The 15,775-nt window shown below is 31.4% G+C and overlaps 2 protein-coding genes across 4 annotated transcripts in view; both read left to right on the top strand.

Annotated features, from left to right (window-relative positions):
* LOC148941751 (uncharacterized) overlaps positions 1-15,775 on the top strand; it is an 81,649-nt gene that overhangs the window by 45,685 nt on the left and 20,189 nt on the right. For all 3 annotated transcript variants that reach the window (XM_089104064.1, XM_089104063.1, XM_089104065.1), the window contains exon 3: positions 15,409-15,520. In XM_089104064.1, coding sequence (XP_088960190.1) covers positions 15,477-15,520 — 44 coding nt within the window. In that variant the 5' untranslated portion in view covers positions 15,409-15,476. The remainder of the gene's footprint in view (positions 1-15,408; positions 15,521-15,775) is intronic.
* On the top strand, positions 11,307-12,367 carry LOC148941752 (uncharacterized). The gene is made up of 2 exons (XM_089104576.1): positions 11,307-11,316; positions 11,983-12,367. The coding sequence occupies exon 2, from the start codon at positions 11,993-11,995 to the stop codon at positions 12,365-12,367; it is 375 nt and encodes a 124-aa protein (XP_088960702.1). The 5' UTR covers positions 11,307-11,316; positions 11,983-11,992.

Raw genomic sequence — 15,775 nt, 5'->3', positions numbered from 1 at the left:
TCTCAACTGTAAATAAACTAAACTAGAACTCAAACAAAAACTCTATGCTAAGACTCTAAGCTAAATTTCTAAACTCTTAACTAAAAGTAAACTAAACTAGAACTCTAACTGAAACTCAAAGGTAAAACATCAAAATCTTAACTAAAACTAAACTAAACTATAACTCTAACAAAAACTCTAAGCTAAGACTCTAAGTTAAAACTCTAAACTCTTAACTAAAACTAAACTAAACTAGAACTCTAACAAAAACTCTAAGCTAAGACTCAGCTAAAAATCTAAACTCTTAACTAAAACTTAACCAAACTTTAACTTTAAGTAAAACTCTAAGCTATGACTCTAAGCTAAAAATCTAAATTCTTAACTGTAACTAAACTAAACTTTAACTTTAACTAAAACTCTAAGCTAAGACTCTATGGTAAAACTATAAACTCTTACCTAAAACTAAATTAAACTAGAACTCTAAATAAAACTAAGCTAAGACTCTAAGCTAAAAACTCTTAACTAAAACTAAACCAAACTAGAACTCTAATTGAAACTCTAAGTATAATACAAAAATCTAAACTAAAACTAAACTAAACCAGAACTTCAACAAAAACGCTAAGCTGAGACTCTAAGCAATAAACACTAAACTCATAAGTATAACCACACAATACTAGAACTCTAACAAAAACTCTAAGCTGAGACTCTGAGATAAAACTCTAAACTCTTAAGTAAAACTAAACTAAACTAAAACTCTAATCTAAGTCGCTAAGGTAAAACTCCAAACTCTTAACTATAACTAAACTAAGCTAAAACTCTAACAAAAACTCTAAGCTAAGACTCTAAGCTAAAACTCTAAACTCTAAACTAAAACTAAACTAAACTAGAACTTCAACAAAAACTCTAAGCTAAGACTCTAAGCTAAAAACACTAAACTCCTAAATAAAACTTAACCAAACTACAGCTAAACTAGAACTCTAACAAAAACTCTAAGCTGAGACTCTAAGCTAAAACTCTAAATTCTTAAGTAAAACTAAACTAAACTAAAACTCTAAGCTAAGTCTCTAAGGTAAAACTCCAAACTATAACTAAACTAAACTAGAACTCTAACAAAAACTCTAAATTTTAGCTCTAAGCTAAAACTCTTAACTAAAACTAAATTAAACTAGAACTCTAATTAAAACTCTAAGTCTAAGCTAAAACTATAAACTGAACTAGAACTTCAACAAAAAACTCTAAACTAAGACTCTAAGCTAAAAACTCTAAACTATTAACTAAAACTAAACTAAACTAGAAATCTAACAAAAACTCTAAGATAAGACTCTAAGCTAAAACTCTTAACTCTTAACTAAAACTAAACTAGAACTCTAACTGAAACTCAAAGGTAAAGCATCAAGCTCTTAACTAAAATTAAACTAAACTAGAACTCTAACAAAAAAACTCTAAGCTAAGACTCTAAGCTAAAACTCAAAACTCTTAACTAAAACTTAACCAAACTAAAACTCTAACTAAAACTCTAAGCTAAGACTGTAAGCTAAAACTATAAACTCTTAACTTAAACTGAACTAAAATTCAACTCTAACTAAAACTATAAGCTAAGACTCTAATCTAAAACTCTAAACTATTAACTAAAACTAAACTAAACTATAACTCTAACTAAAACTATAAGTTAAGAATCTAAGCTAAAACTCTAAATTCTTAACTAAAACTTAACTAAAATACAACTTTAAGTAAAATTCTAAACTAAGACTCTAAGCAAAAACTCTAAGCTAAGACTCTAAGCTAAAAAACTCTAAACTCATAACTAAAACTAAAATAAACTAGAACTCTAAAAAAAACTCTCATCTACGACTCTAAGCTAAAAACTCTAAACTCATAACTAAAACTAAAATAATCATGAACTCTAACAAAAACTCTAAGCTAAGACTATAAGGTAAAGCTTCAAACTCTTACCTATAACTAAGTGGTGGGTGAAAAGGATGGGTACTTCAATTGTAAAATGGGTTTAGTACGGTCACTAAGAAAAGAACTTGTTCTGAAATGCCTTTCGAAAAGTATTGCTTGGAGTTCAGTCATGACCTCCTGATAGGTTTCTACCTATTATGTAATCAATTTCTCAGAATTACGTTTGTCCTAGTAGATTATTTCATTATTTATCCATATATGGACCCCCGTCACGACCTCCTGATCAAGATATACAGATTATTTAATCTATATATCAGAAATACTCTTGTCCTAGTCGATTAAGTCATTCTATGTCCATATATGGACCCCCGTCACGACCTCCTGATAGGGTTCTACCGATTATGTAATCAATTTCTCAGAAAATTCATTTGTCCTAGTTGATTACGTCATTCTTATGTCATATGTCATGTGTCATGTGTCATTCGTCATGTTTCGTGTCATGTGTCATGTCTCATGTGTTGTGTCAGAACTTTTATCTGAATGTAAAATCTGAGAAAAATGGTTTCATAGCCTCAAAGACAAGTGACGGATGACACAATGCATTGGACTTGTATAGTTTGGGCTATATATTTGCTCATTAGGTGAATGGGGGAAAAGTATAGCGAGTTTGCATCCAAAATGTGTCAACTACAATTATTCTGCAAATTGAGTAATAATTGTTTTCTAACTTCACGCTGTCCAAATAATTTACCCCCGCCCCATTTAATGCGCAAATATATAGCCCAAATTATACATATCCAATGCGTTCTGTCAAGCTAAATAAGTGTTGTGGCTATGAAATATGAGACCGTTTTTTACAGATTTATGGATCAAAATTCTTGAGTATGTTCTGTATAAATAACAAGTACCAAATTAAGCATTAAAATATATAAATATTTTAAATATTATAAATATTTAAAAACAAATATTTAAAATAAATATGTAAAGCAGTTAATAAAACATGTCTCACAGTAAATGTATGTAGGAGCCAACCCAGTCGCTTGATAGAAGACCTAGGTTTTTGTCCAAATCCTGTGGATGAAAAACGTCAAATGACTTTCAATGGTAAACCTAACACTGATGAATTTGAGTTATTTGAAATCAACACAAAACTCAATTATTTGAAGTAATTTAGACTAGGCCTAGTTTTAGATGTAGATCTATTCCCGAGGGTTTGACTTACCCACCTTGATATCTTTCTTAAATTCTTTTTTGTACACCTTTTCTTGCAGTGGCATCAATTTACACACTTAGAGGGGCGAGATGTATTCTTCAATATCAAAGGGGGTTTTCGTTTTCCAATTTTTTTCAATGCAATGCCAAAAAGGCAATTTCCAAAGCAAAATCCTAAAAAAAATATTTTTCAGTATCTAGAGTACCCCCCATCCCCCCGATGGACGCCACTGTGACCATGTTACAAAAATATATATATATTTGATTAAATGACTGGTATTATCATTTTACTATACATTTCCCATTCTTTCAAGGAACTGGGTATTATTTGTTATTTGAACTTGTTTCATGTTGCAAACCATTGGCTCCTCGTATGATTCGAGGTCTTGTGACCTCGAATCATACGTGGACTTCTGGACAAGCGGGAACGGTTTATACGTTCGGGTTAGGTTTCACAGATGGAGTATGATCAGTTGGCAAGCATTATATTTTTTAGTTCACCACCTGGGACCAAACTAAAATGGACGTTATCGTATAGAGTCGGAAGAAGTCTTCACAGGGCTTTGTAAGACATACACGTGGACTCCTTGAGTCCACTGACTGCAGAAGGGTCTATTTGTAGTTGATGAGTCGACAATCGATAATCACTTTTGATCCTAGTCTCTGCCATATTTCTGTATTCCATCAAGGAGCCGCACGTCGGAACTTTGATCTAAAGTCAATTGCAGTTTAGGGCGGAACAGGACAGTCGCAATTCAACAGATGCTTATTCCTTTGGATTGCTGCACAATTGCATAAGTTCTTACTTTATTAATACTTGATGTTCTTATTTTCTTTACTTTAATGACTGAAAAAGTGTTTTGCTGCAAATAGGATTTGGTTTAGAATTTGGAAAGTATCAAAATGTGATATGTTCTTTTTACCGGATGGCAGTCAGGTCATTCGTGGGTCCTGGACCTCTGGGAAGTCCAAGAAACCCCTCAACATGTGTGTCAGCTTGGGTAAGGGGTAAACCTTACTGAATTATCTTAATCCAATTTTTCGCGTCCTAGGTCCTCAAGAAAAATCCAATGATTCCTACCCAAATCATAAAAATTTGTGAGATTATGCATCTTTGAGAGGCAGAAAGATAGAACACTAGGAAAGAATTTAGTTTAGACTCACCGTTCGTATGTCCTGACTGGCCTTAAAACTTTCAAAAGAAACATCTGGCAGAACAGAAACGGAGAAGAAGGCAAGGTGTTTGGAATGCAGATTTTATTTGCAGTTGAAAACACTAAAACAAAAGTAGATTTAAAAACTGGAAATTTACACCAACTTTATCAAGGTATTCAGTTTAAACTTTGTCTTTCTTAAGATAAGGTTTATTCAGCCAAAAGTAATCTATCAAAGCCTTGATGGGACTAATTTAGTTTTTAGTCTCAAAAGAAACAGGAACTGAAATAAAAATAAGAAAAATTTAAACTTTTACTGCATAATTGGTTTAAAAGAAAGGGAGGCTGAAACATAAAAAAAGAATAACAAAAAGCATGTTTGATTTGTTTGGCTTTTCTTTTTTTATACTTTTGTTTTTCTTTGCATTCTTTTGTTTGGCTTTTCTTCTTCTGCTTTTCCGCTTTTTCTTTTTTTGTTTTTTTTTTATTCATGGGGACTGGTGATATTGATATTTAGCGATACTATCTGCTGAAATTTTTTTTGTAACAATATATAAATTTGATAATTATTGCAATATAACACATGAGTAATTGTTCAGTTATTCTAGAAAAAGAAGACATAAAAAACAAGAATTTTTGGAAAAAAAAGCTGCAATAATGTTCAACCCTGAATTTCGGGGTTCTTACCAGTAGTAAAGCATTAATAGATATCACGAGTGATTGCGTAATAAGCCTTACCACGGGCCAGGCATTTATATATTTGAACCCTACGCCTGAGGCATAGTTATGTATGTAGGTTTCGAATGAATTGGGGTTACCAGGGTCATTAGCATAGAGGTACCGTTTCTATAGAAGGTATAGTAATTTGAAATATCATGTGGAATTTGCTTGAAGGTATATACTTTGCGTACGGGCCCATACCAAACAGGTTGGTTATAATCTGTTCTGCTTAAAGTTTTTTGTGTTACAATTAACTTAATTTCTATTTAATTATAAACAGGTTTTTTTTTTTATGTTAAATCTGTGTTGGAAAAACCGGTGTATCTTTTTTATAAGCTAATTATTTTTTGTATATATTAAGGTTTAAAATTATATTTGTATTTTTTCAGTAAAGTGCAAATTTTTAAGTGACCATTAAGATTGGGCCATGGGGAAAGTCTTGTTTTCTGTCATTTTAGCACCGAACTACGACTTTACCCCGAAGAGGACGAATTTGCAATCAATTTCAAATTCTGAGAGGCTAATTGAATTAAAATTATTAATAACTATATTTTAGGATTCCAAATTTAAAAAAATAAGTTATGTCACGCTTTGTTATCTTTAATTGCATATCGCCTAGCCTGTGGGGGCGGGGGGGTTCATTTATTTATCGATGCGGATTTGTGACAGTTTCACGATTGGTAGATTATTTGATGTTATTTTTGCTAATTTTTTGTTTAAGGAAGTTCTTTACTTTTATTTGAAAAACTTATTTTGTGTAAAAAGTGTTTTTTTTTTGTTTTTTTTCGAACTAAGAACGAAAATGCTTTTGTGGGAATAACTTATGTTTTTGCAAGGAAGGTCATTTTTTGTAATGAGACCCAGTCATTTTTGTAATGAGACTCAGAAAGCGTTTTGATTTGTATTTTTTCAGTAAAGTGCAAATTTTTAAGTGACCATTAAGATTGGGCCATGGGGGGGGGGGGGGAGTCTTGTTTTCTACCATTTTAGCACCGAACTACGACTTTACCCCGAAGAGGACGAATTTACAATCAACTTCAAATTCTGAGAAGCTAATTGACTTAAAATTATTAATAACTATATTTTAGGCTTCCCAATTGCAAAAAGAAGTACTGTCACGTTTGGTTATATGTAATTGCATATCGACTATAATGCGGGGGAGGGGGGTTTCATTTATTTATCGATGCGGATTTGTGACAGTTTCACGATTGGTAGATTATTTGATGTTATTTTTGCTAATTTTTTGTTTCATGGAGTTCTTTACTTTTCTTTGAAAAACTTATTTTGTGGAAAAAGTGTTTTTTTTTGTTTTTTTTCGAACTAAGAACGAAAATGCTTTTGTGGGAATAACTTATGTTTTTGAAAGGAAGGTCATTTTTTGTAATGAGACCCAGTCATTTTTGTAATGAGACTCAGAAAGCGTTTTGATTTGTATTTTTTCAGTAAAGTGCAAATTTTTAAGTGACCATTAAGATTGGGCCATGGGGGGAGTCTTGTTTTCTACCATTTTAGCACCGAACTACGACTTTACCCCGAAGAGGACGAATTTACAATCAACTTCAAATTCTGAGAAGCTAATTGACTTAAAATTATTAATAACTATATTTTAGGCTTCCCAATTGCAAAAAGAAGTAATGTCTCGTTTGGTTATCTGTAATTGCATATCAACTATAATGTGGGGGAGGGGGTTTCATTTATTTATCAATGCGGATTTGTGACAGTTTCACGATTGGTAGATTATTTGATGTTATTTTTTGCTAAATTGTAAGTAATAAATTCTTTCTTGAAGTCACCTCTGGGATACACAATACAGAAATTTTCATTAAAGAAATTATGAAAAAATTGTTCTGGTTCAAGAGGTTTATCCGATATTGGAATGCAGTTTTTAGACTGTGCCAATGAAGATGTATCGCTTGTGGAACTTATTTTTAGCCTCAGCTTCTTTACTGGGCTTCTGTCTTCTTCATTACTTCTATATTCGTCTATTTTTCTTCTGGCAAAAAATACAAAGTTGCAGATTTTATTTCTGTTCGTTTTAATGTCGCTCCATACTTTCAGTTTAAAAAACTTGTTTTTTTTTTATATTTAATTTCTGATCGTTTTTTAGTTAATGCAGCTTTTATTTGCATAAAAATTTTACTTTTCTTTCGCTAAATGGATGTCTTTACAAATCAACTTACGTGACTAACTTCTATATTCATCTATTTTTCTTCTGGCAAAAAATACAAAGTTGTAGATTTTTGAAGATATGAGCTTTTTTTCTTGTTCTTTTAACTGTTTACCAGCTCAATGTTGTCTAAACACTGCGGGAAACTTCCTAAGAAGAGTTTTTGATGCAAAACGTCACCTATGAAAAGATTCTTTTAAAAGAAACACTTCAAATCGAAAAAAAAAGAAACCATAAGCAAATAATCTTAACAAAGTTTAATATCTTCCAATAGAAACTTACAAATCTACTTCACTTATACAAGTAGAATTATCTGGCAAGATTTCTGTTTCAAGAGGTTTATTCGATACTGGAATGCAGTTTTTAGAATGTGCCATTGAAGATGTATCGCTTGTGGAACCTATTTTTAGCCTCAGCTTCTTTACTGGGCTTCTGTCTTCTTCACTACCACCTGTATTTCCTTTTTCAACCGACCACTTCGTTTCCATAGCCTCAGAGTTTCTAAGTTTTCTTTTCACCTTTTGCCCTGATGCCAGCAGACCATAGGACTTTAACTCACTTTCTGTTAGTTTGTTTATCACTACTATAGGGGTCTTCAATTGTCTCCGAATTACAGGTATTTCAGCGAGGCTAATGAAACATCTTTCTGTCATTTTGTATTTCCTGAAATGCAAATTAAATTTAAGTTAATAAAGATTGTTAACTTTAATTATTTATTTTAGTAATTTAAAGCTTAGGATCAATTCCATTACCGCCGGAGTTTTTGAAGCACGATTCACGCTATTAAAGCTTCGTATTTCTGAGTCCAGTTGAAATGTGCATCATTTTAGAAAATTTCCTTTTTGGGGGAAGCTTATGGTTCCTTTACGTGTACGTAAAGGATTGGAATACCCTTACAGGCGTCTTCTTTTCTTCGATATATTTGCTTACTTGGTTATTCAACGTAAGCAGCGAATTTATGGAAAAGCCAGGGAAGATTTTTTTTTTTGAAACGCTTTCTGGGTTTCATTACAAAAGTGACTTTCCTCGCAAAAACATAAGTTGTTCCCACGAAAGGATTTTCGTTCTTAATTAGAAAAAAAACAAAACACTTTTTCCACAAAATAAGTTTTTCAAAGAAAAGTAAAGAACTCCATTAAACAAAAAAATTAGCAAAAATAACATCAAATAATCTACCAATCGTGAAACAATCTGAAGGTCTGATTTACATTCAGATTTATTGACTTTTTGGGGGGTGTTTCTCCCTTTTTCGAAAATCAGGCTCCCTGTTTTCAAAATCCCTTTTTCTTCTGTAGTAAAGTAATAATTTATTTTAGTAAAGTAATAATACCTTTTTGAACTTATATTCTTAGAATGGTTATTCAAAACTGTTTAAAAACCCATATTGAAACTACATTATATACTAAAGAAACTGAATACATTAACATCTAAAACAAAGCATATGCAACCCAAATTTCATCTTTAAAACGCTAAGATATCTATTATCAGATTCAAACGCTTAATACCCGCAAGCATATGCGAGTCAAATTTCATCTTAAAGTGCCAACGTATCTGATAGAATAATCTAGGTCTTATGATCAATTTCATAAAACCTATAATTTTCACCTTTTTCTCCATTAAGCATCAATTACTTCAAGAAATTAATTCCACATTTTTGTAGATAGGGGCTTGAAACTTCCGAAGTAGGGTTATTGGTTTTTAGAGTTTCGGTAACTATTGAGTCGTGTCGCTCCTTACTTACAGTTCGTTAGCACAAACACAAAAATGTTATCACTCTTAACTTGTGTCACACCCCAATTCATTAAGAACGACTCGCCTGAAACACAAGGCCCTGAAATTAGATTTAATCCCACTTGTTTATGGAATAGCAACACGGGTTTTGACAAAGAGAGAAATTGAATTCTATTCTAATTAGACTAAAGATATTATATTTTCAAATGTATTCCGTTATTAAGAGAGTTTTACGATGTTAAAAAACAATCTATTTCATCGCATGGAAAGTAAGGGGGAGGGAGGGGGCAATTCTTTGTGCAGACTAATTTTTTCTTCTGTAAAAAGGGGGGTTGCCAGGGGTGAGGTTTTCAGGGCGAAATTTTACCAGTTTTTTTTCCGAAAACGTGAGTTAACTTTTAAATTAAATTTTAGGTCCTTTGTCTTAGGGATGTGCTCCTCAAATTTTTAAATTGAAAAATGAGTGTGCTGTTCTATTATTAAAGAGAATCTTTCATTCTTTTATCATCAAAGATGTGGCATTTTGTAGTTTTGACAGAGTAGAAGGATTTTGTACGGGAATTAATTTTACATGAGGAGGAGGGTTTCCAATTTTTTTTTTCCGGAAAAGTTAGCTAAATTTTAAATTAAATTTTAGGTCTATTGTCTTAGGGATTTGATCCTAAAATATTTAAATTTAAAAATGTGTGTTCTGTTCTATTAGTAAATAGAATCTTTCATGCTTTTATCATTAAAAATTTGGAATTTTTTAGTTTTTACATAGTAGAAGTATTTTGTACGGTAATTAATTTTACAGTGGGTGGTGGGTTTCCAATTATTTTTTTTCTTATACTAACGTTTAAATTAAATTTTAGGTCTTTGTCTTAGTGATTTGCTCCTCAAATTTTTAAATTTAAAAATGAGTGTGATGTTATATTAGTAAAGAGAATCTTTCAAGCTTTTATCATCAAAAATATGGAATTTTGTAGTTTTGACAGAGTAGAAGGATTTTGTACTGGAATTAATTTTGAACGTGGAGGAGTGGGACCAATTTTTTTTTTTCCGTAAACGTGAGAAAAATTTTAAATTATATTTGAGTTATGTTTTATAATTGATTTGCACCTCAAATATTTAAAATGTAAAATGATTGTGATGTTATATTAGTAAAGAGAATCTTTCATGCTTTTATCATCAACAATGTGGAATTTTGTAGTTTTGACAGAGTAGAAGGATTTTGTTCGGGAATTAAGTTTACATGGGGAGGAGGGTTTCCATATTATTTTTTCCGAACACGTGAGCTAACTATTAAATTAAATTTTAGGTCAGTTGTCTTAGTGATTTGCTCCTAAATTTTTTTTATTTATATATGAGTCTGCTTTTCTATTAGTAAAGAGAATCTTTCAAGCTTTTATCATCAAAAATGTGGAATTTTGCAGTTTTGACAGAGTAGAAGGATTTTGTACGGGGATTAATTTTACATGAGGAGGGGGGTTTCCAGGGGTGAAATTTTCAGGGGGAAACTTTACAGATTTTTTTTCCGGAAACGTGAGCTAACTTTTAAATTAAATTTTAGGTCTTTTGTCTTAGGGATTTGCTCCTCAAATTTTTAAATTGAAATATGTGTGTGCTGTTATATTATTAAATATAATATTTAAATAATTTAAACTAAAAATTGTTTAAGTGGTCATTTGTTCAATAGTTGAATTTTGTTTGCCGGGTATTATATGTCAATGAGGAGGTTTTGGTAAATGTCTTAACAGTACAGTGGGCCACTTTACAGATTTTTTTTTTTTCATTAACCGTGAATTATTTATACAACTCAAAAACAATAAATTAAAAAACTGTCAAAAATACGCAACTATAAAAAAATTAAACCCAAAATGAACATACATTTTTTTTTTTTTTTTTTTTTTTTTTTTTTGGGGGCGGGAGGGATTTTTTTTTTTTTTTTTTGCCGGGGGAGGGAGGGATTTTTCCGTGGAGATGGGGCTAGATTTACTGGCATTATTTAGAAAACGATAATACAATAGATTAAAAAAAGTTTTTTCAACTGAAAGTAAGGAGCAAAATTAAAAAACTTAAAACGAAGAGAATTATTACGTATACGCTAAACAGTTCATGATAAAAAAAAGATAGTTTCATTTTTTTAAGGTTAATTTAGATGAGGTTATGTGCGCGCACATAACCTCATCAGGTGAAAATTATAGGTTTTATGAAATTGATCATAAGACCTAGATTATTCTATCAGATACGTTGGCACTTTAAGATGAAATTTGACTCGCATATGCGTGCGGGTATTAAGCGTTTGAATCTGATAAAAGATATCTTAGCGTTTTAAAGATGAAATTTTGGTTGCATATGCTTTGTTTTAGATGTTAATGTATTCAGTTTCTTTAGTATATAATGTAGTTTCAATATGGATTTTTAAACAGTTTTGAATAACCATTCTAACAATATAAGTTCAAAAAGGTATTATTACTTTACTAAAATAAATTATTACTTTACTACAGAAGAAAAAGGGATTTTGAAAACAGGGAGCCTGATTTTCGAAAAAGGGAGAAACACCCCCCAAAAAGTCAATAAATCTGAATGTAAATCAGACCTTCAGATTGTTTCACGATTGGTAGATTATTTGATGTTATTTTTGCTAATTTTTTTGTTTAATGGAGTTCTTTACTTTTCTTTGAAAAACTTATTTTGTGGAAAAAGTGTTTGGTTTTTTTCTAATTATGAACGAAAATCCTTTTGTGGGAACAACTTATGTTTTTGCGAGGAACGTCACTTTTGTAATGAAACCCAGAAAGCGTTTCAAAAAAAAAAATCTTCCCTGGATTTGCCATAAATTCGCTGCTTACGTTGAATAACCAAGTAAGCAAATATATCGAAGAAAAGAAGACGCCTGTAAGGGTATTTCAATCCTTTACGTACACGTAAAGGAACCAAAAGCTTCCCCCAAAAAGAAAATTTTCTAAAATGATGCACATTTCAACTGGACTCAGAAATACTAAGCTTTAATAGCGTGAATCGTGCTTCAAAAACTCCGGCGGTAATGGAATTGATCCTAAGCTTTAAATTACTAAAATAAATAATTAAAGTTAACAATCTTTATTAACTTAAATTTAATTTGCATTTCAGGAAATACAAAATGACAGAAAGATGTTTCATTAGCCTCGCTGAAATACCTGTAATTCGGAGACAATTGAAGACCCCTATAGTAGTGATAAACAAACTAACAGAAAGTGAGTTAAAGTCCTATGGTCTGCTGGCATCAGGGCAAAAGGTGAAAAGAAAACTTAGAAACTCTGAGGCTATGGAAACGAAGTGGTCGGTTGAAAAAGGAAATACAGGTGGTAGTGAAGAAGACAGAAGCCCAGTAAAGAAGCTGAGGCTAAAAATAAGTTCCACAAGCGATACATCTTCAATGGCACATTCTAAAAACTGTATTCCAATATCGAATAAACCTCTTGAAACAGAAATCTTGCCAGATAATTCTACTTGTATAAGTGAAGTAGATTTGTAAGTTTCTATTGGAAGATATTAAACTTTGTTAAGATTATTTGCTTCTGGTTTCTTTTTTTTTCGATTTGAAGTGTTTCTTTTAAAAGAATCTTTTCATAGGTGACGTTTTGCATCAAAAACTCTTCTTAGGAAGTTTCCCGCATTGTTTAGACAACATTGAGCTTGTAAAAATTTAAAAGAACAATAAAAAAAAATCTCATATCTTCAAAAATCTACAACTTTGTATTTTTTGCCAGAAGAAAAATAGATGAATATAGAAGTTAGTCACGTAAGTTTATTTGTAAAGACATCCATTTAGCAAAAGAAAAGTAAAATTTTTATGAAAATAAAAGCTGAATTAACTAAAAAACGATCAGAAATTAAATAAAAAAAAAAAACAAGTTTTTTAAACTGAAAGTATGGAGCGACATTAAAACGAACAGAAATAAAATCTGCAACTTTGTATTTTTTGCCAGAAGAAAAATAGATGAATATAGAAGTAATGAAGAAGACAGAAGCCCAGTAAAGAAGCTGAGGCTAAAAATAAGTTCCACAAGCGATACATCTTCATTGGCACATTCTAAAAACTGCATTCCAATATCGGATAAACCTCTTGAACCAGAACAATTTTTTCATAATTTCTTTAATGAAAATTTCTGTATTGTGTATCCCAGAGGTGACTTCAAGAAAGAATTTATTGCTTACAATTTAGCAAAAAATAACATCAAATAATCTACCAATCGTGAAAGTGTCACAAATCCGCATCGATAAATAAATGACACCCCCCGCCCCCCCCGTCGCGGGGAGATGACAGTCAAGAGCACAAACCGAGACAGTACTTCTTTTTGCAATTGGGAAGCCTAAAATATAGTTATTAATAATTTTAAGTCAATTAGCTTCTCAGAATTTGAAGTTGATTGTAAATTCGTCCTCTTCGGGGTAAAGTCGTAGTTCGGTGCTAAAATGGTAGAAAACAAGACTCCCCCCATGGCCCAATCTTAATGGTCACTTAAAAATTTGCACTTTACTGAAAAAATACAAATCAAAACGCTTTCTGAGTCTCATTACAAAAATGACTGGGTCTCATTACAAAAAATGACCTTCCTTTCAAAAACATAGTTTATTCCCACAAAATGATTTTCTTTATTAGTTCGAAAAAAAACAAAAAAAACACTTTTTCCACAAAATAAGTTTTTCAAAGAAAAGTAAAGAACTTCATTAAACAAAAAATTAGCAAAAATAACATCAAATAATCTACCAATCATGAAACTGTCACAAATCCGCATCGATAAATAAATGAAACCCCCTCCCCCACATTATAGTTGATATGCAATTACAGATAACCAAACGAGACATTACTTCTTTTTGCAATTGGGAAGCCTAAAATATAGTTATTAATAATTTTAAGTCAATTAGCTTCTCAGAATTTGAAGTTGATTGCAAATTCGTCCTCTTCGGGGTAAAGTCGTAGTTCGGTGCTAAAATGGTAGAAAACAAGACTCCCCCCCATGGCCCAATCTTAATGGTCACTTAAAAATTTGCACTTTACTGAAAAAATACAAATCAAAACGCTTTCTGAGTCCCATTACAAAAATGACTGGGTATCATTACAAAAAATTACCTTCCTTGAAAAAACATAATTTTTTCCCACAAAGGGATTTTCTTTATTAGTTCGAAAAAAAACAAAAAAAAAAAAACACATTTTCCACAAAATAAGTTTTTCAAAGAAAAGTAAATAACATCATTAAACCAAAAATTAGCAAAAATAACATCAAATAATCTACCAATCGTGAAACTGTCACAAATCCGCATCGATAAATAAATGAAACCCCCTCCCCCACATTATAGTCGATATGCAATTACAGATAACCAAACGTGACATTACTTCTTTTTTGCAATTGGGAAGCCTAAAATATAGTTATTAATAATTTTAAGTCAATTAGCTTCTCAGAATTTGAAATTGATTGCAAATTCGTCCTCTTCTGGGTAAAGTCGTAGTTCGGTGCTAAAATGACAGAAAACAAGACTTTCCCCCATGGCCCAATCTTAATGGTCACTTAAAAATTTGCACTTTACTGAAAAAATACAAATCTAATTTGAAACTTTAATATATAAAAAAAATAATTAGCTTCTAAAAAAGATACACCGGTTTTTCCAACACGGATGTAACCTAAAAAAAAAAAACCTTTTTATAATTAAATATAAATTAAGTTAATTTTGCAAGAAAAAAATTTAATAAGAACCCATTATAATAAAACTGTTTGGTATGGGCACGTACGCAAAGTATATAACTTCAAGCAAATTCCACATGATATTTCAAATTACTATAGCTTCTATAGAAACGCTACCTCTATGCAAATGACCCTGGTAACCCCAATTCATTCGAAACTTACATACATATCTATGCCTCAGGCGTAGGGTTCAAATATATAGATGCCTGGCCCGTGGTAAGGCTTATTACGCAATCACTCGTGATATCTATTAATGCTTTACTACTGGTAAGAACCCCGAAATTCAGGGTTGAACATTATTGCAGCTTTTTTTTCCAAAAATTCTTGTTTTTTATGTCTTCTTTTTCTAGAATAACTGAACAATTACTCATGTGTTATATTGCAATAATTATCAAATTTATATATTGTTACAAAAAAAATTTCAGCAGATAGTATCGCTAAATATCAATATCACCAGTCCCCATGAATAAAAAAAAAACAAAAAAAGAAAAAGCGGAAAAGCAGAAGAAGAAAAGCCAAACAAAAGAATGCAAAGAAAAACAAAAGTATAAAAAAAGAAAAGCCAAACAAATCAAACATGCTTTTTGTTATTCTTTTTTTATGTTTCAGCCTCCCTTTCTTTTAAACCAATTATGCAGTAAAAGTTTAAATTTTTCTTATTTTTATTTCAGTTCCTGTTTCTTTTGAGACTAAAAACTAAATTAGTCCCATCAAGGCTTTGATAGATTACTTTTGGCTGAATAAACCTTATCTTAAGAAAGACAAAGTTTAAACTGAATACCTTGATAAAGTTGGTGTAAATTTCCAGTTTTTAAATCTACTTTTGTTTTAGTGTTTTCAACTGCAAATAAAATCTGCATTCCAAACACCTTGCCTTCTTCTCCGTTTCTGTTCTGCCAGATGTTTCTTTTGAAAGTTTTAAGGCCAGTCAGGACATACGAACGGTGAGTCTAAACTAAATTCTTTCCTAGTGTTCTATCTTTCTGCCTCTCAAAGATGCATAATCTCACAAATTTTTATGATTTGGGTAGGAATCATTGGATTTTTCTTGAGGACCTAGGACGCGAAAAATTGGATTAAGATAATTCAGTAAGGTTTACCCCTTACCCAAGCTGACACACATGTTGAGGGGTTTCTTGGACTTCCCAGAGGTCCAGGACCCACGAATGACCTGACTGCCATCCGGTAAAAAGAACATA

This window comes from Artemia sp. Qi Xiang Cuo, chromosome 18 (assembly GCF_049724085.1).
Source record: "Artemia sp. Qi Xiang Cuo chromosome 18, ASM4972408v1, whole genome shotgun sequence".
Classification (NCBI taxonomy): domain Eukaryota; kingdom Metazoa; phylum Arthropoda; class Branchiopoda; order Anostraca; family Artemiidae; genus Artemia; species Artemia sp. Qi Xiang Cuo.
The sequence above is the reverse complement of the archived record's forward strand: the minus strand, read 5'-3'. Positions and strand labels throughout refer to the sequence as shown.